The sequence below is a fragment of the Myxocyprinus asiaticus genome, chromosome 9, assembly GCF_019703515.2.
Source record: "Myxocyprinus asiaticus isolate MX2 ecotype Aquarium Trade chromosome 9, UBuf_Myxa_2, whole genome shotgun sequence".
Classification (NCBI taxonomy): Eukaryota; Metazoa; Chordata; class Actinopteri; order Cypriniformes; family Catostomidae; genus Myxocyprinus; species Myxocyprinus asiaticus.
The window spans coordinates 37,308,734-37,329,529 of NC_059352.1; the positions used below are offsets into that span (position 1 = coordinate 37,308,734).

At 43.0% G+C, this 20,796-nt stretch overlaps 2 protein-coding genes across 4 annotated transcripts in view; both read left to right on the forward strand.

The window, feature by feature from the left end:
• LOC127446610 (melanophilin-like) overlaps positions 1-20,796 on the forward strand; it is a 28,660-nt gene continuing 7,864 nt past the window's right edge. For 2 of the 3 annotated variants that reach the window (XR_007898228.1, XM_051707663.1), the window contains exons 1-9: positions 1-38; positions 1,001-1,140; positions 1,919-2,140; positions 2,685-2,797; positions 4,721-4,762; positions 4,987-5,048; positions 7,114-7,203; positions 7,292-7,409; positions 14,460-14,656. Coding sequence is in view for 2 of the 3 variants with exons in the window: in XM_051707663.1 (XP_051563623.1) it covers positions 1,031-1,140; positions 1,919-2,140; positions 2,685-2,797; positions 4,721-4,762; positions 4,987-5,048; positions 7,114-7,203; positions 7,292-7,409; positions 14,460-14,656 (954 nt within the window). In the remaining variant the exon portion in view is untranslated. Of the gene's footprint in view, positions 77-1,000; positions 1,141-1,918; positions 2,141-2,684; positions 2,798-4,720; positions 4,763-4,986; positions 5,049-7,113; positions 7,204-7,291; positions 7,410-14,459; positions 14,657-20,796 lie in introns of all 3 variants that reach the window. The other variant, XM_051707664.1, reaches the window with a different exon arrangement.
• Positions 14,680-20,792, forward strand: LOC127446611 (uncharacterized). Its single transcript, XM_051707665.1, has 2 exons — positions 14,680-19,606; positions 19,779-20,792. Exons 1-2 carry the CDS (start codon positions 19,245-19,247, stop codon positions 20,161-20,163), a joined length of 747 nt encoding a protein of 248 aa, XP_051563625.1. The 5' UTR covers positions 14,680-19,244; the 3' UTR covers positions 20,164-20,792.

The window sequence follows — 20,796 nt, forward strand, 5'->3', positions numbered from 1 at the left end:
AGAAACTTGGCAAGAAAAGCTCCTTGTCTGCTAGCGAGGTAAACAGAATCTTCATTACCACTTCTGTAACACTTTTGTAAGTTTAAACTCTGCTTTTAATATTTTCATATGTGTAGACATAAATCATTTCAGCATGTATATTAAGTCATTAATATTCTTGTTGCTGTTAGAGTTAGTTAGGATTAGGAATGTGAATAGTGTTTGTTTACTGTCACGCTATCATTGTTCATTACTTTATACCGTCTGTTTTAGCAGGTTTCAGACTTCAGTAATTTCCAGTTCAATTACATGTAACACTGAAATCATTGCATCATTGCATAATGCATATCTATGTTGAGCAACAGTAAATTAATGCACTATGGATTAGAATGACACCAGTAAATAATTTACAACTAGTTGTTGAGGTCAGTTGTTGTGTTAGCAGTATTTTTTTTTTTTTTAATCAGTAGTTAATGTCTCTTTCATGATGCAATACACAAACTTGATTTGAATTATTGATAGAGGTGTTTGCTAAAGGTCAAAGAAAAATCTATCATGAATTATTTTGGAGAGTGTTTATATGTATCTTTATATAAAGGGTTTGCACCAGACTGGGATATAGTTATACAAAGGAGCACACTTAATGGATGGACTCTTGGTTGTAATGACTGTGGCACTTTATGAACATGATGCATGTCCTTGTAGCACAGGCCTTGTTGTCCTAATGTTGTATTGGAAACATAATATCTGAGAGGTGGAATGATAAAAGGGTCATTGTTACAATTGGGTGCTTTTTAAGTCCCCAGTACAAGTTTTGGTACTTATGATGTTAATGTTTAAGTTAAATCGATTGCAGTTTTAATAGGCTTGGTAATAATATATTTATAATGTTACACACTTATGTGGGTCGAAAAGTCTAGATACAAAAGTTTTAAAGTTGAATTTTAGGAATGACCCAAAAGAGAAGATTTATCTTTAAAATTCATACACATAGGTCCTGTCTACTGTTGTTATTGTTAAGGAAATAAAAAAGATAATCTAAGCAGCAAGTATGGACAAGAAGCTGGACCTGTCTAGACTAACAGAAGAGGAGGCCAAACATGTATGGGAGGTCATTCAGAGAGATTTTGAGCTGAGGAAAAAGGAAGAAGAGCGGCTTGGGTGAGGATTTTAAATTACATTGTTAAACGCTATGTTACCACATTGACAAATCTGCTGCGACTTCACTTAACATTGGATTTAAACTTTAATACAATGACACATATGTTTCATCAGTCAGCATTGACTCTAATAGACATACATAGGTAAACTTACATATGTATGTAGTCTTGGGTTCTGTAGAGCCTATTATTCACAATGTATGATCTCTTTAATATTTCTCTATAATACATACTCTATCTATAGTACATAGAAGTGGAACAGGGCTATGAGAAAGGCCACTGTTGTAAAGAAATCATGATGATCATGGAATAGTCACAAGGCCTGATCACACCATACCACTGGCTGGGAAAACAAGATGCCCCAGAGCTCTGTTCCTTTGCTACAAGGAGGTCTCTGTTTGGTTACTGAATTGTTCATGTCTGAAAAAGGTGTTCTGTTTTTATGGCACAGTTCTTGACTTCATGGTTAGATTTTTAAGATGGTAAGACACAAAGTAAGTATCTGAGTGCTGCTTTTAAGTATTAATGGGAATATAAATGAAAATGAGTGATTCATTGTGGTTTTAAAGTATTCCATTCCAAATGTTTATTGAAATTACAGAACTCTATTAGGTTTCATGTGAGACTGGTGTTCTGCACTAAGATCAGGGCTTGTCCTTTATTAAGTAAATGATTAATGTTAAATTATATTAGAAATTATTTTTAATTCACTTAATAATCATGTATGTCATTGTGTTGAGACATTCTGAGAGGCTCTGTCTGTTTGTATTACACTGAAGGGATCTGAAATCCAAGTTAGAGAAGGAAGAAACAAAGAGGGACCTATTAGGATCTCAGTCAAACCTGGTGGACTCTCACTGTATCCACTGCCTGCAACCCTTTAAGTTCCTGGTGAACAGCAAACGCCAGTGCGTGGACTGCAAACTCTACACCTGCAAGACCTGTAGCCGCTACAACAAGAAGGAACGTGGCTGGGTATGCGACCCCTGCCGCATGGCAAGGTTAGAAAAGTTTGGCCAACAATTGGAACATGTTTTCTGAGTTTACAGCCTATAACCTTGGGTAAACTACAACTACATGGCCAAAAGTATACTACAGCCATGCAATCTCCCCAGACAAGAATTTCTAGTAGAAAGGGGCCCTTTTCAAATCCAGAATGATAATGCCCCTGTGCACTTGGTAAGGTCCATAAAGAAAAGGTTTACTGAGCCTGCACAAAGCCCAGACCTGAACCCCTTTGAACACCTTTGGGATGATTTGGAATTCCGACTGCGAGCCAAACTCCATTGCCCTAAACTAGCACCTGACCTCACTGATGCTCTTGTCTGAATGGGAGCAAATCCCCACATGTTACAACATCTAGTGAAAAACCTTCCCAGAAGCATGTAAGCTCCCAATGTGCCCATGATTTTAACCATGCTCAACAAAAGTATTTCATTGTGATTGGGTGTTTGGGTATCCACATTCTTTTGGCCATGTAGTATATGTGTTTATAATTAATCAGTTATATGAAATCTGTTGCAAAACACCTATTTGTCTATATAGGGTTCTGAAAATTGGAACCTTGGGTTGGTACCATGACAACATACGCTCTCGCTTCAAGCGTTTTGGCAGTGCAAAGGTGATGAGGTCCCTGTACAAGAGATTAAATGAAGAAGGTGGGTGCTATTAAAAGCTTCCTGATAACTTTCAATGTGTCCAAATAAGCTGTCACATCATCACAAGAGAAACGTTATCACATAGAAAGCACTCACTGTACTTAGCAATAAGTAATTATTCAAATAAGTTACAACATAATACAATAAGATATATTTTAATTTGCTCATAATCTTACATTGAAAATTGATTGCTTATTAGAGTTTACACATATCAGTAATTTTACAATGCAGTTAGTTACTGTGGGAATTATTTGCTTTGAATATTTGCACAGGGATTTCAGTTCAACATAATATCATGAGTATTTGTATGTACTCTTATGTAAAGTGTGGCAATAGTACCTACACATACATTTGCTTACATTTGCATAGACACTGAAACTTATTGTGAAAATATTAACGTATGGACAGCGTTTAAAATATAAATAATTTTACATATCAACAACTTTAGAAACGTACAAATGCTTGCATATACTTATTGAATTCATGAATAGTGAATTCATGGAATTAATTGTTTCATTTTATTGTATTTAATCAATTAGACTAATTAAATGTTCAATGGCACCACATGTATTTAACGTCATTGACTCATTTTCCTAATTTATTATATTATTATAACAGTGTTATTCTGTTCTGTGATTTCTGGTGCCGTATTCAACTTGTTTAGAAGAATTCCATCACTTTCACCAAGTTTAAACTTTTAAATGTTAAAATGAATAAAAAAATATGTAATAATTTAATCATTACTTAATCATTATATTTTTATTTTGTTTGACATAGGACACAAAAGTATTTTTTATAAATATGTTTCAGCCAAAAACATAAATAAATTAATTAATAAATAAATTACACCACAAAAGCACCAAAAAGCAAACACAAAGTTAATCAATTCTTTTTCTGTGCTATAATCCATGTCTTCACATCTTCACATCAGCTTTATGTGAGGAACAGACCCAAATTTTATTTTTGTTTGTTTGTTTAGAAATGGTTAGGGTAAGGTTTTAGGGGTAAGGGTTAGGGTTATGGGATTTAAAATATCCATAAAATAGTAAAACTGTAAATATCGTACAATATTTAGGAATCGTAAATCTTTTTACACTTCTAAAGCTTTCAATACGTAAAAATGTTTGCTTTTCAGTTGCTGTCAATGCGTACATATTGTATGTTTTAGCATCTATCCAAATGTACAAAAATGTACATGTAAATGTTACGTACGAATACCTATGAATAATAATGAGATCTGGCTGTTAAGTTATTAAAGGGAACACTCTCATCAGCAAGAATTATCATATAAATAATCATATCATATGTAAATATGTAAAGCCTGTAAGTATTACCTTTCAGATAAAGGACAGGAAGAGACAGTAGAGATATCATTCCAATTTTGTATTGTTAAACATTAGGAAATGTCTGTGTGTGCATTATTGAGAGGATATTCATTTATGTATCTGTTGAATTCAAAGAACTCTGTTCAGAGGCTGTGTCTCCAGTGCTTAGGCCATAACTGTGTCACATGCTGTGCCTGGGGCACAGTAGAGCTTGTTGATGTTGTTTATGGCCTTGCACAATGGGGCATGTTATATAGAAAAATAAGAAACCTTGATTGAATGCACAGAAGGGGGTGTACCCTAGGGTTAAAGCAGACTGAAGTGTGACATCTGTCTTTGGTTTCCATCAATAAAAACGGTTTATGTTCTTTGTTTACAGTAATGTGAGAAGGGTTAATTTATTTTTTTCTATTATTAATTGAATCACATTATTATATTATGTATTATGTACGTCAACATTTAATCTGATAAATTACCTGACAGGTTGAATTAAATCCATTCTGTAGAGAATGTAGTTAGCACAGGTCAGATTTTCTGCTTGTGTTCTCATAATGCACAGGACTAGTGCTCATCACATTATTGTCCTTTGTACCGGTAGGGCACCAGGATGATGACACACAGAGCATGCCTGACGTCTGCAGTGAGTACACAAACACATTCATGGTGTTGTGAAGCAACAAAAGGGAAAATAGCTGGTGTTGTCACAGAGCAAAGCTGAGGGCAGGTGCCCAAGTGTTGTTGACATGTATTCGTATTACAGCTATGGAACCACTTGACATTGTTGGCATGTATTGGTATTAAAACTATGGAACCACTTGACAGTGCACTATGATATATGTATATGTTTATATATGTTTTTCTTAGATGTACATAATGGTCATGACGATGAGCATATTGATGCAGCAGAAGCTCAACGCTATAAACAGGTAGATTATACTACGTTAGAGTATGTATTAGTAGTTATGTATTTTGAATGCTATACTTTTTTAAATCCATGGGAATATGTTAGATATATTATCTAAAAGCCTTGAGGATATTTTAAAGTGTGCGGTTAAGATTTTCTTTAAACTGAATTGGACTAAATTATCATTTTAAATCTCTAATCTAATTTTTAAATTATAAATCTCTTTGTTACTCATATTATTTTAACCCTCCTATGGTATTGAAAAAGGTCACCTCCCTTTGGTATTTGCGGTCATTTTTGACGTAAGGGTCAGATGTGTAACCCTTTTTTTCTGATTATGAAAATGATACCATTTCTTCTTCCTTGAAGTAAGAACACTTACATTATGCATCTCTTTTGGGATTTTATGGTATTTTTTATCTTGTTTATATGTACATGTGTAAATTTTACCATTAATTTGCATATACAAATAACCAAATTTATGAAAAAAAATTATAAATACATTCAAAATTCAAAACCAACATTTCTATAAGTTGAAACATGAAGAAAATATGAGAATGTGACATAAATTGGGAGGCAGATTGCTGCCATCTGGTGAACAAAATATAAATAACATGACTTGAAAACAATATCATGCCAGTAACAACCAGTAGATGGCTGTAGCTGCCTACTGTGTAGTTTGATAGCTTGTAACCTAAGTTTATATTTTATCACAAGATATGCATTTGGATATTTATTTAGACATTATCAAACTATTATTTATCAAAGTTTAGCATTTTAAATTGATTTGAAGTGTCAGTTTTTGCAGTTAATGTCTTATGCTTGCAATCAAACCTGACCATGGCATTACAAAGAGAAGACAGAGAATAGGCATTTTTCTACCAATAATTTATTTAAAATATAAAAATTTAATAACTCAAAGTAAATGCATAATAATGTAAAGAAAATAGTTCTGAAAATTCAATTAGAGTATAAAACAGAAGAATCAGAGTAAACATTTTTCAATTTCAAACTTTCTGTAGTAAAAATTTATTTTGCAAACATGTGTGTATGTTTGCATGTGTGTGTGTGTGTGTGTGTGTGGTTTGGGTGGTTTACGAGGACTTTTTTTAGGTTATAAACTGGTAATTATAAGGATAGTATGCTATAAATGTGGTTTATGAGGACATTTCTAGTGTCCCTATAATTCAAATCGCTTAAAAAACATACTAAACAATGTTTTTTTGAAAATGTAAAAATGCAGAACGTTTTTTGTGAGGGTTAGGTTTAGGGGTAGGGTTAGGGGATAGAATCTATAATTCGTACAGTATAAAAATCATTATGTCTATGGAGAGTCCTCATAAGGATAGCCACACCAACATGTGTGTGTGTCAGATTGCTGTCATCAGCTGGAAAACAACAGTTGTCTTGTAATGCCATCAATGACTAAAATATGGCTGTAGAGCTCCACTTATTGATGCCCTTGTTCTGTGTGTTTGTGTGTGTGTGTTCTGCATTGCAAGTGTGTTATCGTCTTACCTTTTCATTTCTGAATGTGTGTTTTTAGCATTATGACTGATTTATTGGTTAATTTAACAAATGTAAAAAAGGCTCTGTGTTATTGTCTCACCAGTTCATTTTTGTGTGTGAGTTTGTATGTGAATGGGTGTGTATGTTTTGCATATTTGTTTTAGAGTCTCATCCTGTAATTTCTGTCTGTTTTTTTTTTTTTTCTTCTGCACTGTGGCTGATTTATTGATTGTATTTGACAGATTAAAAAAAATTGCTCAGTTTTTTGGTCTTTCCTATTCATTTTCAATGGTCGGTCAATTTTGACCACAAATACCAAAGGTGTCACTTTTTTTATGACCACTTAAACTTATCGAATCAAGCCCAATTTTTATTATTATTATTTTATATATATATATATTTCTTTTTTTTTTGTTAATGTTCAGATGGTAAATGGAGGAAAAGTTATGGAGTTTTGTACTGCTCAGATCAAGGAACCATTTTTATTAAAAATTTACAAAATTTATATTGGTCAAAAATGACCGAATACCATAGGAGGGTTAAATGAAGTACAAATTGTCATGACGACATCCACACAGATGCGAAAGACCAAGCGTCTACTCTCTGTCCACCCAATGGATCTTGACATGGACGAGTATGTCACCCACTCTCGCAGACCGTCTGTTCAGGTATTGAGAGGCCTCAGGCTATAGTTATCAACATCCACACTTTAAATGGGTGCTCAACCTTAAAGTTACTTCTGTTTCTCATCTCCAGTACATTCAGGAAGAGAGAGGAATTCAGCGGAATGATCTAGAATATAGCTCTGACATGTACCATCACTATCACTATCGCATGAACCGCAGGAAGAGCCTTGACCGGTTCTCACGCCCAGGTCAAGCAGACACATTCTATTTATAACATTCTGTCTCCATTTCTTTCTTGCCATCCTTCTATCTTTCTCTTCCTCACTTGCTTCCTTACACATACTCACACATTTACACAAACAAATGTGGACGGTGTAAAACTTATTTTATTGCCATAGGAGTGTAATCATGCTGGCAAAGACAATGATGAAGACGATGACGATGAAGTGATGAACCCAAGTGCAGTTTATTTTTCAAACGTGGAATCCCAAAACCCTGACTACAAACATGAATTAAAAATAAACATGAACTTGATATGACTAAAACTAGACTTGACAAAATCTGACTTGACTTAAACTAGACTAGACTAGACTAGACTAGACATAAACTTGACTTGACTTGACTTGACTTTAACAAAACAACAAAGTTACATTCACAATACCTGACACCAGACAATGGCAAACATGAGGGCTTAAATACAAGGACATGATTAACAAGTAAACAAGACAACCAATCACAAGACTAAACTATAAACAAGATAACAAGACAAAATGAACTTTAACCAATGAAAAGACAAGACTAATAACAAAGTAATCAAACAATGAACCAATGAAAACAAGACACATGAACATGGGAAACACATGACAAGATCGCATGAGGGAACAGGAAATCACATAACATGACACCACATGACCTGAACAGGAACTAAACTTGAAAATAAAAGACATGAAAACAAGAACAAAACACATAAATGTGACAAGGAGTGAGCTGACTCAATTGTGGTTTGGGTGCTAACACAAAGGTGTGTCTTTTAAAACAATGGAGCAGAAAATCCCATAAAGTATTTTATTGGTGTTGTCTGGATGTTTGTTTTTATGATACAAATCATAAACAGAATATTTACAAATAAATCATTCATACTAAAATACATACAATAAAAACACATACAAACCTCATGGTTACTTGTGTAACCTCCGTTCCCTGATGGAGGGAACGAGATGTTGTGTCGATGTAGTGACACTAGGGGTCACTCTTGGGACATCTCTGGTCTTTGATAAAAGGCCAATGAAAATTGGCGAGTGGTATTTTCATGCCACTCCCCCAGACATACGGGTATAAAAGGAGCTGGTATGCAACCACTCATTCAGGTTTTATGCTGAGGAGCCGATATAAGGTCTGGCCATTTCAGCGGGTAGTTCAGCGTTGTGGCAGGAGGGACACAACGTCTCGTTCCCTCCATCAGGGAACGGAGGTTACACAAGTAACCATGACGTTCCCTATCTGTCACTCACTCGATGTTGTGTCGATGTAGTGACACTAGGGATCCCTATACAAAACGCCATAACCAGCTGAACTGTGTTACGTGGACTGGCAGTGTGTGGTGGGCAGATTACTGTGTGCCTCATAGCCAGCACACCATGTTGACACGTAACCTCCCCCAACACAGTTATGAGTGTCGAATGGCCCTTTGGGGACAAGTCGACTACTCAAGAGATAGAGACAGGCTTAACCCAGTCGTGGCCTCTTTTCCCCTTCTCTTTTTCCACTCCCTAAAAAGAAGGGGGATTTTCTGACTGGGCCACCAGGTCTAGTCGGGGGGTGTCCCTCCCAAGGGGAAGGCACCGTGGAGACCACACCTCGCCCAAAGAGAGCGGGGGATATTTAAGTGGAAGAATATGTCACATGGTCTTTCCAACCATGTGGAGAGTCTTCAAGGTAGATCCTACCCAACGGGGGAGGAGTTACTACAGACATGGAGACTGGGGCAGAGGAGCTCTGCCCAAGGAAGACGCAGTTTGCCAACAGTTTATCGAATGCCACAGGTCTCGGAGGAAGTCAACCAGGGAACAAAGTTTGTAGAAAGAAGGTCCTTCCTCAGGGGAATTCGCCGGGGGGGGGGGATGTCGCGAGAAGCGTGAGGTCCGAGAACCACTTCTGGGTGGGCCAGTAGGGTGCTACCAGGACGACCTGCTCCTTGTCCTCCCTGACCTTGCACAGGGTCTGTGCAAGTAGGCTCACTGGGGGAAACGCATATTTGCGCAGGCCAGGGGGCCAGCTGTGTGCCAGCGTGTCTATGCCGAGGGAGCCTCGGTGAGGGCGTACCAGAGCGGGCAGTGGGAGGATTCTTGGGAGGCAAACAGGTCCACCTGTGCCCATCCGAATCGACTCCAAATCAGATGGACCACCTGAGGGTGGAGTCTCCACACTCCCCTGAGGGTAACCTGCCATGACTACAGCCGACGTGCTGTGTTGAGGTTGCCCGGGATGTGAGTGGCTCGCAGCGACTTGAAGTGCTGCTGACTCCAGAGCAGGAGACGGCGGGCGAGTTGTGACATACAACAAGAGCGCAGACCGCCTTGGCGGTTGACATATGCTACAGTTGCCGTGTTGTCTGTCCGAACTAACACGTGCTTGCCCTGGATCAACGGCTGAAACCTCCGCAGGGCGAGCAGAATTGCCAACAACTCAAGGCAGTTGATGTGCTAATGCAGTTGCGGGCCTGTCCACAGGCCGGCGGCTGCATGCCCATTGCAAACAGTGCCCCAGCCCATTTTGGAGGTGTCTGTCATGACCACGACGCGCCTGGAGACCAGTTCTAGAGGAACACCTGCCCGTAGAAATGAGAGGTTGGTCCAAGGGCTGAAAAGACGGTGACAGACCGGCGTGATGACCACGCGATGTATCCCATGGCCAGTGAAGCCAGTGCTGAAGCGGTCTCATATGCATAAACCCAAGCGGGGTGGCTACCGCCGAGGATGCCATATGCCTCAGGAGCCTCTGAAAAAGTTTCAGTGGAACTGCTGTTTTCTATCTGAATGCCTTCAAACAGGCCAGCACCGACTGGGTGCACTCGTTCGTAAGGCGCGCCGTCAAAGAGACTGAGTCCAGCTCCAAACCAAGAAAAGAGATGCTCTGAACCGGGAGGAGCTTGCTCTTTTCCCAGCTGACCTGAAACCCTAGTCGGCTGAGGTGTGAGAGCACCAAGTCCCTGTGTGCGCACAACATGTCTCGAGAGTGAGCTAGGATTAGCCAGATGTCGAGATAGTTGAGAATGCAAATGCCCACCTCCCTTAACAGGGCAAGGGCAGCCTCTGCGACCTTCGTAAAGACGTGAGGAGACAGGGACAGGCCGAAAGGGAGGACTTTGTACTGATATGCCTGACCCTCAAATGCAAACCGCAGGAAGGGTCTGTGTCAAGGAAGGATCGAGACGTGGAAGTACGTGTCCTTCAGGTCTACCGCCACGAACCAATCTTGATGCCGGACGCTCACCAGAATGCATTTTTGCATCAGCATCTTGAACGGGAGTCTGTGTAAGGCCTGGTTCATTACTCGCAGGTCCAAGATTGGCTGCAACCCACCGCCATTTTTGGTACGATGAAGTAGGGGCTGTAAAACCCCTTCTTCATCTCGGCTGGAGGGACAGGTTCTATCGCGCCCTTCCGTAGGAGGGTAGCGATCTCCGCGTGCAAGGTAGCAGCGTTTCCGTGCTTGACCAAGGTGAAGTGAATACTGCTGAACCTGGGCGGGCACCTGGCGAACTGAATCGCGTAGCCGAGTCGGACAGTCCGGATCAGCCATCGTGATGGATTGGAAAGCGCAAGCCACGCATCCAAGTTCCGCACAAGGGGGACCAAGGGGACAACGTTGTCGGACATACCGGCAAGTGGGGCCTCGCGGCCGGGCGGATCTCGAGGTGCCACACCACTTCGTGGCCGTGCTGAGTCTGGGGACATCAAAGCACTTACCTGGCTCCTTGTGACCATCCCCGGAACAGCCTGGGACAGGGGATGAAGAGGCCTGTCCTCGTAACCCATGGAGAACCACCCGGAAAGACCAACGCTGGAGCGCCAATCCTGCAAGGAAAAACCCGTGGACGGTGGTTGTGATGACGACCATGCACACCGGGTATGTGACCCAGGGAGGAAGGAAGCCGCTATTTTGCTGAACTGTTGGGTACCGCAGCCACTTGGGCATGCGGCGAAATCAAACAAAAAGGCAACAAAAGATTTTCCACCCGGCCCTCCACCGGGGGATGGAGTGGTCTTCTTACCAGCTCCAGGTGAGTGGGTTCCTTCGTCCTTGGGTCGCCCTTCTCAGGGACGCTTTGATGACCTCCGTGGGTTCTTAGGTGCCGACTGTGAGACAGGTGGTGTCTGCCGGGCCGACCTGTGCAGTCACCCCAGGGGGACGCCCTTGGTGATGAGCAGATGGGGTGCGGGATCTTGAGCCGGATAGCCTCCGTCTGCTGCTTCACCACCGAGAACTACTGGGCAAAGTCCTCGACGGTGTCGCCGAATAGGCCAGCCTGGGAAATGGGGGCAGCAAGAAACCGTGTCTTGTCGGCCTCACCCATCTCGACCAGGTTGAGCCAAAGGTGGCGCTCCTGGACCACTAACCGTGACCTTTGTCGCTCGGAGAGCGAGGTCGGTCGCCGAGTGCAGTTCCTGCATCAAATCTGGGACGGAACTACCCTCGTGCAGTTCTTTCAATGCCTTGGCTTGGTGGACCTGCAGGAGAGCCATGGCGTGCAGGGCAGAGGCGGCTTGTCCAGCAGTGCTGTAGGCTTTAGCCGTCAGGGACAACGTGAGCCTACAGGGCTTGGACGGGAGCTTAGGGTGTTCTGTGAGCATAGGTGCACCGCGAGCGCCTTATCCACCGGGGGAATTGCCGTATAGCCCTTGGCCGGCCCGCCATTGAGGGTAGTGAGAGCGGGGGAACTGCGGAATTGGGGCCAGGCAGTAAAAGGTGCCTCCCACGATTTCTTCAGCTCCTCGTGCACTTCCGGGAAGAAAGGCACTGGAGCGGGGCGTGGCTGCTTTGAGCAGCGCCGCGAGCCCAGGAACCAATCATCAAGCTGCAAGGGTTCAGGGGAGAGCGGAGGGTTCCACTCTAACCCGATGCTCGCGGCCGCCCGGGAAAGCATGTCCGTCATCTCTGCATCAGCCTGTGACTGGGCAATCGTCCCCGAGGGGGGGGAGCCCAGCTGAGGCTTCTGCTTCCGACTGGACAAGCCCGGTCTCCGATGCTGCACTCGAGAACTCATCATGTTCGCGGGCTCCGAACAAGAAGCCAGACTCGCCGTGAGATGAGCCGGCGAACTCATCCGGAAGCCCGACTGGGGCAGACGAGGGTGCTGGGGAATGGGAGGTCCGCAGGGGGATACCCGGTGGAGGCAATCAAATTGGGGTCCCCAAATCGCCCCCAGTGCTAGCCGCGCTGACCTCATACCCGTAGGTAGAAGGACTGAGGCGGGGAGCCGCTGGGGTGGCTTGCTTTCTTACGAAAGCAAGCCGCGACCGCAACGTTGCCATGGTCATGTTCACGCAATGAGAACATGAACCATCCACAAACGCTACCTCCGTGTGTGTCGCGCCCAGACACGAAAGACAGCGATCATGACCATCCGAAGTTGAGAGATAACGACCGCAACCAGGAATAACACACAATTGGAAAGGCATCTTTAAAAAGACGTGTCTTTAAAAAGACGTTCCGTGTGTGCCGCTCTTTTAGAGAAATATACTCTTTTAGAGGAAAAAAGCTCTTTCAGAAAATATACTCTCTTTGTTTTCTGCCGAAGCACCCAGGGGCGTTCTCTGCAGTGCACCAGTGCAGAGGAGGGAGAAGCCGCTGGAATGCGCCATCAGATCCAGCAGAGGTGAATGAACAGTAGAATTCAGCTCAATGAGCATGACCATTCTGTCCGAAGAGAAAATCTGAATGAGTGGTTGCATACCAGCTCCTTTTATACCCGTATGTCCGGGGGAGTGGCGTGCAAATACCACTCGCCAATTTTCATTGGCCTTTTATCAAAGACCAGAGGTGTCTCGGGCTCCCAAGAGTGACCCCTAGTGTCACTATATCGACACAATGTCGAGTGAGTAACAGATAGGGAACTAAGGCTATTAATTATATAAAAACAACACGTTAAAATAATTAATTCAATTAATCATGCCTCCTGACTCATACATACATTTCAAAATAAAAACATGTATTTACCTTCCATCTGAGCTATTCAAGGTTTAAGTTTTATGAGCCGCGTCAGTAGGGGGCAATCCGTGCACCTCAACAAATCTCACAAGCAGTGCATCCACAGAATTAGAGCTGTTCACACAAGATGTGCTATTGACAGATGAACAAAGCACAACAGAATGCAGGGATCTTGAGACGTGATTATCAAACTAATTTAACTTGACAGTGTCTTAAAAGATGCAATGTTTATGATGCTGAAAACCAGTCAGACGCTCCAAAAGCATCCATTTGATGCATACGTACATAGACTGACAAATATCTCAGCAAATATTGATTATATGTGATTAATTGCATTTTATTTGATTAATTAATCGGCTTGTCAATAATTACTACAATTAAAAATCGAATCGATTGGCAGAACTAATACAAAGTCATACTTCACTATACATATAGGCTATACATAGATACATACATAATACAAATTACTGAAGAGAGGTGATAACAGAGGATTAAAATGATCCCAAACATACAGTAAAGGAAAAAAGCAAACTTTATCATTTACACAACAAACGCCAACTTCCTCTACATGTCTGCCTGCCACATAACCATTGGGGAAGTGGGAAATTACTTCATTTACCTAAACACATACCAAATAAGTAGGCTACAGAGGGTGGCGGACCAATCACTACTGAAATTGAGTGAGTAATTGCAATAAAGCCCTTTGTGCACTGTATGATTTTGGAAACAATTTTGCTGTCTGAGGCAAGTTTAATCATAGGACAAATCGGTAGCTTTTTATCATGCTTACCGATGGCCAGTTCATTGCCTTTGCGATGAATGAGCCATCGCTGTCAATCATGTCCAAAGTGTTAGCTAAGATCGTATCATACTGTTTGATAAAAGTGACGGTTGATGTGGCACAGTTTGCCCTTGGCTTTTTACAAGATCTTTTCCTAAGATAAGAAACGATCGTAAAGGATAGAATTTTTTTTTATAGTTTGCACTGGGCTTAAGTTGCATGCAGTTAGGTTAAAGACACTGAACCAATCATACTTTTTATGATATTACACTCAGAAACTGATTTGACCCCTTTGCCTTTGTTTTAGATGATGGCCTGTACTCTGAAAACAGAGTGGTACGTGCTCGTTCTCTCTCTAAAATCAACTCCTCTTTGGCTCCATGCCAGATCTACCTGGACTCTTCAGAGGATGAGGATATGTTCCGTTTCCCCCTCTACCAGCTACCCCCACGACGCCGCAGTCGTGCATCATCTCAGGAAAACATTAATCAGGGAGCACCACCGGTATGATCATAGACTATGAAAATCCTCAAATCTGAAAAAAGGTTACTTAAACTATTGTTTAGTCTCAGCCTCAGCCTCCTGCATGTTACATACAAAAATGACTGAAATCAAGAGCTGGCTGGATCACCAGTTCCAATCTGATTGCAATCTGAACTTCCTGGAGTCAGGGTGCTGTTTTTATTTTTATTAGTCTGCCTGGAAACAAAGTCATGTTTACAAGCTACCGAGCTGCAACAATAAGTGCTAATAAGGATGAACTACTTGCTGGATTTGACAAAGTTTGCATTAGATCTTAGAAAGATATTCAGAATTTTGTTTGAGGCACTAAGTATCAAGTAAACTAGTTATTCACAAACAGAACTGTACATTCTGCTTAGTTATCTGAATTATGTCTGTATAATAATCAGTGCTTATTATTTGTTGGATGAACTGAAATTCTGAATACTAAGTATACGCACATTCTGCTGTTCTGTTTGCTGTGAACACTCCCCTCGATAACCACCAGAAAGCGCCGTCACCTGAGTATTAACTGTTTCTCATGAACTACGACAGCCATCATCCTCAGCGGGACTGATTACTACTCACCTGTACCTTATTTTATGGACTATTTAAGCACTGTAAACACTGGGTTCAGTGCGAAGTCTTGTTTTTGCCCTGGCTAACATTTCTGATTGTTTTTCCATATTAGTCTGCCTGTGTTTGAACTTCTGCCTGTTACTGTCATTCTGATTCACTGCTGCCTGCCTTTTGACTTTGATCTGTTCCTGGATATACTCTTTGAGATTGTTTTCTGCCTGCCTCGACCCTCTGCCTGTTTTTTGACCACGTTTATTGGATTTGCCTACATTGCTGTATATTTTGAATACTGACCTCTGCCTGTTGTGTATTTTCTGTGACTTTACAAGTAAAGCTGCAAATGGATCTAACTTCTGGTTCTCCTGAGTCTATGTTACAGAAGACTTCGCCACCTACTGATCCAGCAGCTATTTTTCAGCTCTCCAACGAGCTCTCTGCTCAGGCTGGTGTATTGGCAGTTCATCAGCAACAATTACAATGGCTTAACTCGTTAACAGAGGAGATGGTGAAGATGCTGCAGAACCTTCGTCTGCCCACGGAAAACCCATCTCCACCAACACCTCAACCAATTCCCGCGGAGAATCCAACAACACCTAATTCCAACATCGCCAATCCATGACTCGCCTTCCCAGATAAGTTTGACGGTACACCTTCTAAATGTAAGGGATTTTCATGCAGTGCTCGATGTTTGTTGGCCAATAGCCTACACTTTATCCCACTGAGGAGAGTCGCATTTGCTTTGTATGTTCACTGCTCACCGGGAGGGCATTGGATTGGGCTACTGCCGTGTGGTCTAACAAAGGTTTGAGATTCACCTCATTCACCAGCTTCAAACAATGCTTTCGCGAGGTGTTTGAACATCCCGAGGGAGGAAGAAGTGCGGGAGATCAGTAACTCTCTCTCCAACAAGGAAGAAACACAGCCGCCGAATATGCCCTGTCCTTCTTCACTCTTGCTGCACATACTGTATGGGTTGATGACACGCTCAAGGTGCTGTTTCGAAGAGGATTAAACATCGAATTGCAATCGGAGTTGGCATGTCGTGATGAAGGGAGGACCTTGGACCAATTCATTGATCTTGCCATCCATATTGACAATCTCATTTGCTCGCGGAGACCAGTTAAACCTCCCCTGCAGAATTATCAGCCGGCATGCACCCCTGAGGAATCGGTGCCTATGCAAATAGGGCATGCTCATTTGACTTCGGAGGAGAGAGAACACCGCGTCAGACAACACCTATGCTTATATTGCGGTCAACCTGGACATTTAAGAGCAGCCTGTCCCATACGACCAGCACCATCATCTCAATCGGCGGTGAGTAATGTCTCTCTACCTCTCCATGTAACCTCATGCATTGATGTTCCGATAACAAACAAATAATTTCCCACTCACACCATGCTTGACTCAGGTGTGGCTGGCAACTTTATTGATGAGGAGTTAGTCAGAGAATTACCACTAATTCCCTGTGAATCTCCCTTGGCAGTGGCAGCGCTAGATGGACGTCCTCTGGGGACCGGCCATGTTCAATTCACCACCGAAGACATCACCCTTCAAGTGGGCATAATACACACTGAAATCACACATCTCTATGTCATTCGCTCACCACACCATCCTGTCATTCGGACTACCCTGGCTTCAGCAACATAACCCACAAATCTCTTGGACTGAGAGACAGATATTTACATTTACATTTATGCATTTGGCAGACACTTTTATCCAAAGCGACTTACAGTGCCCTGATTACAGGGACAATTCCCCTGGAGCAACCTGGAGTTAAGTGCCTTGCTCAAGGACACAATGGTGGTGGCTGTGGGGATTGAACCAACAACCTTCCACTTACCAGTTCAGTGCATTAGTCCACTAAACCACACCACTCCATTATCACAATGGGGCTCCACATGCTTTTCCAACTGCCTGAGGTCAGTAGTTCCTTTATCTGTTGGAGCTGCATCAGCCACAGAGAAGATCACTGAGATACCCAAATTACCAAAGGAATACACAGATCTGGTGGAGGCCTTCAGTAAGACCCAAGCATCACAACTTCCCCCTCATCGTTCCAGCAACTGTGCTATTGAGCTATTACTGGGCACGACACCACCACGAGGCAGGATTTTTCCTTTATCTGAGCCTGAAGCCCAGGCTAGGAAAAATTACATCAAGGAAGAGCTGGCCATATGACCATCCACGATTCTTCTTCGTGGGTAAGAAGGACGGTGGTCTCCGACCTTGCATAGATTATCGTGCTCTCAATGATATCACTGTGTAATTTTGTTACCCTATACCATTAGTCCCGGCAGCACTGGAACAAATACGAACCGCCAAGTATTTCGCCAAACTGGATCTGTGTAGCACTTACAACCTCATTCGCATCAAAGAGGGGGACGAGTGGAAGACAGCATTCTCCACCAGCAGTGGACACTATGAATACCTGGTTATGCCCTTCGGCCTTGCTAACAGTCCTTCAGTGTTCCAGTCCTTCATCAGCGATGTCTTCAGAGATATGTTAAACCGATGGGTGATTGCATATATCGATGACATTCTAATTTATTCTAATACCCTGGAGGAACACATCGGACATGTCAGAGCCATTCTCCAGCGTCTAATCTCACACCAGCTCTACGCCAAGGCCGAGAAATGTGAGTTTCACCAAACATCTGTATCGTTCCTGGGCTACATCATTAGCTCTGAGGGGGTTGCCATGGATGACAACAAGGTACTGGCAGTCTTAAACTGGCCCCAACCATCATCTCTGAAGGAACTACAATGATTTCTGGGGTTCGCTAACTTCTACTGACAGTTCATTAGAAATTTTAGCATGATTGCTGCACCCCTTACGTCCATGCAGAGAGAAGGGGCACCAAACTATGTTGGTCTGCATCAGTATTACAAGCCTTCAAGGATCTCAAATCCCACTTTACCTCCGCTCCCATTCTGCATCATCCTAATCCAGACTGTCCATTCGTAGTTGAGGTGGACGCCTTGAACAATGGGATCAGAGCCATTCTTTCACAACGCCATGGGTCACCTCCGAAACTCTACACCTGTGCTTTCTATTCCCGAAAACTCTCCACGGCAGAACAAAACTACGATGTGGGGAATCGAGAATTACTCGCCATGAAAGCAGCCCTGGAGGAATGGCGAGGGAGCAAAGGATCCATTTCTCGTGCTGACAGATCATCGGAATCTTGAATCCACGGCAGGCCAGGTGGGCACTATGTTTTACATGTTTTGACTTCAAAATCACATATCACCCTGGCATTAAGAATGTTAAAGCTGATGCCCTCTCGCGTCAATTTGAAGCTCAGAGTCAGAACCAGACATCAGAACCCATAATCCCCACATCTCTAATAGTTGCACCAGTCCAATGGGACATCATGACAGAGATTAACCAGTCCCAGTCTCAAGATCCGGTTCCTCACGATTGCCCGGAGGGCAAAACCTATGTGCCACAGTCATTACGGGAGAAGGTTTTACAGAGTGTCCATACCGCCACCAGCTCCGGGCACCCAGGCATCACGACTACATTCCATCTGCTCCGGAACCAATTTTGGTGGAGAACCATGCAGGCAGACACCATTTCTTATGTCAACCAATGCCCCACTTGTGCAGTAACCAAATCTTCCAGACTACTCCCGGCAGGCCTGCTTCACTTCCCATTGCGCAGCAACCATGGTCTCACATCGCCATTGACTTTATCACCGATCTTCCAATCTCTCATGGTAACACCACAATCTTAACTGTAATCGATCGTTTCTCCAAGGCATGTTGATTAATCCCTGTTCCCAAGCTCCCCACAGCCTTCGAGACAGCGGAACATCTATTACATCAAGTATTTCGGTTCTATGGGTTACCTGATGACATCGTATCCAACTGAGGTCCACAATTCACTGCTCGGCTCTGGACGGCCTTCTTCCATCAATTAAATGTCAACATCAGCCTCACCTCTGGGTACCACCCTCAATCCAACGGGCAGACCGAATGTCTGAATCAAGAGATCACTCATTTTCTCAGGATGTATTGCCATCAAAACAAAAACGACTGGAGCCGGTACCTGCTGTGGGCAGAATACGCCCAAAACTCACTACAAAAACCACCCATGGGCATGACTCCATTCCAGTGTGTGCTGGGATTTCAACCACCCTTGTTCCCCTGGTCAGGAGAGTCCACAGAACTATCGGCCATCAACGACTGGCTCTGGCGGAGCGAGGAAGTGTGGAACCAGGCACATGTCCATCTACAGCAAGCCGTGAGGAGACAGAAAGAGCAGGCTGATCGGCATCGTTGTCCGAGTCCCCAATATACACCAGGACAATGGGTCTGGCTCTCCACTTGCGACCTACGCCTTCATCTGCCCTGCAGAAAGCTCAGTCCCAGGTATGTGGGTCCCTTCAAAATCATAAGACAAATCACTCCTGTATCATTCCATCTTCAACTGCTCGCTAACTATCATATTTCTCCCACATTTCATGTCTCGCTGCTCAAACCTGCTGTTGGTCCGAGGGAGGACAATACTGTAACCCCCCCCCATAATCGTGGACGGCTTCAGATGGCAGGGTCACGGAATTCAATATCTGGTAGACTGGGAGCGATATGGTCAGGAGGAGCATTCCTGGGTCAATGCTGAGGACATTCTTGACCCCAACCTCATAACAGAATTCCACAGGACTCATCCGCAAAGACCTACCCCCAGACCCCGTGGAAGACCCCGGCGTCGTGTGCTTTCTCACGTTGCGGGGGGGGCTCTATTAGGAAAACTCCCCTCGATAACCACCAGAGAGCGCCGTCACCTGAGTATTAACTGTTTCTCACGAACTACGATTCCCATCATCCTCAGCAGGACTGTTTACTACACACCTGTACCTTATTTCATGGACTATTTAAGCACTGCAAACACTGGGTTCAGTGCAAAGTCTTGTTTTTGCCCCGGCTAACATTTCTGAACATTTTTCCATATTAGTCTGCCTGTGTTTGAACTTCTGCCTGTTATTGTCATTCTGATTCACTGCTGCCTGCCTTTTGACTTTGATCTGTTCCTGGATATACTCTTTGAGATTGTTTTCTGCCTGTCTCGACCCTCTGCCTGTTTTTTGACCATGTTTATTGGATTTGCCTACGTTGCTGTATATTTTGAATACTGACCTCTGCCTGTTGTATATTCTCTGTGACTTTACAAGTAAAGCTGCAAATGAATATAACTTCTGGTTCTCCTGAGTCCATGTTACATGACCAGTAATTCAAAGTTAGGTTTTCTTCATGCTGGTCTATTATTGCCATATGATTGATTTCAGATGTACCTACCCCAAATAGTAACGAGTAACAAACTGGTTGCATATTTTACATGTCAATCATACAGTTTCTTTCTGTCTAACTGGTTGGTTCTTGGCCAGAATAAGCTACAGTTAACCAGTGGACCACTACAAAATCTGGCATGCGAGATTACCTTATGTTCAAATCATCATTTGATCAATCGCTTAGTCACCTTCACTTAAATGCTCTCACAGCATATCAAGTAACAAAATGTTTTTGTTTATTTCTTTCTCTTTCCACTGTTGCTGTGAGGTACA

Excerpts from the sequence above, each read along its gene's own strand:
- LOC127446611 (XM_051707665.1), top strand. The coding sequence starts at position 19,245 with ATGTATTGCCATCAAAACAAAAACGACTGGAGCCGGTACCTGCTGTGG. Across the intron at positions 19,607-19,778 it reads TGCAGAAAGCTCAGTCCCAG|ATGGCAGGGTCACGGAATTC; the intron begins GTATGTGGGTCC and ends GGACGGCTTCAG.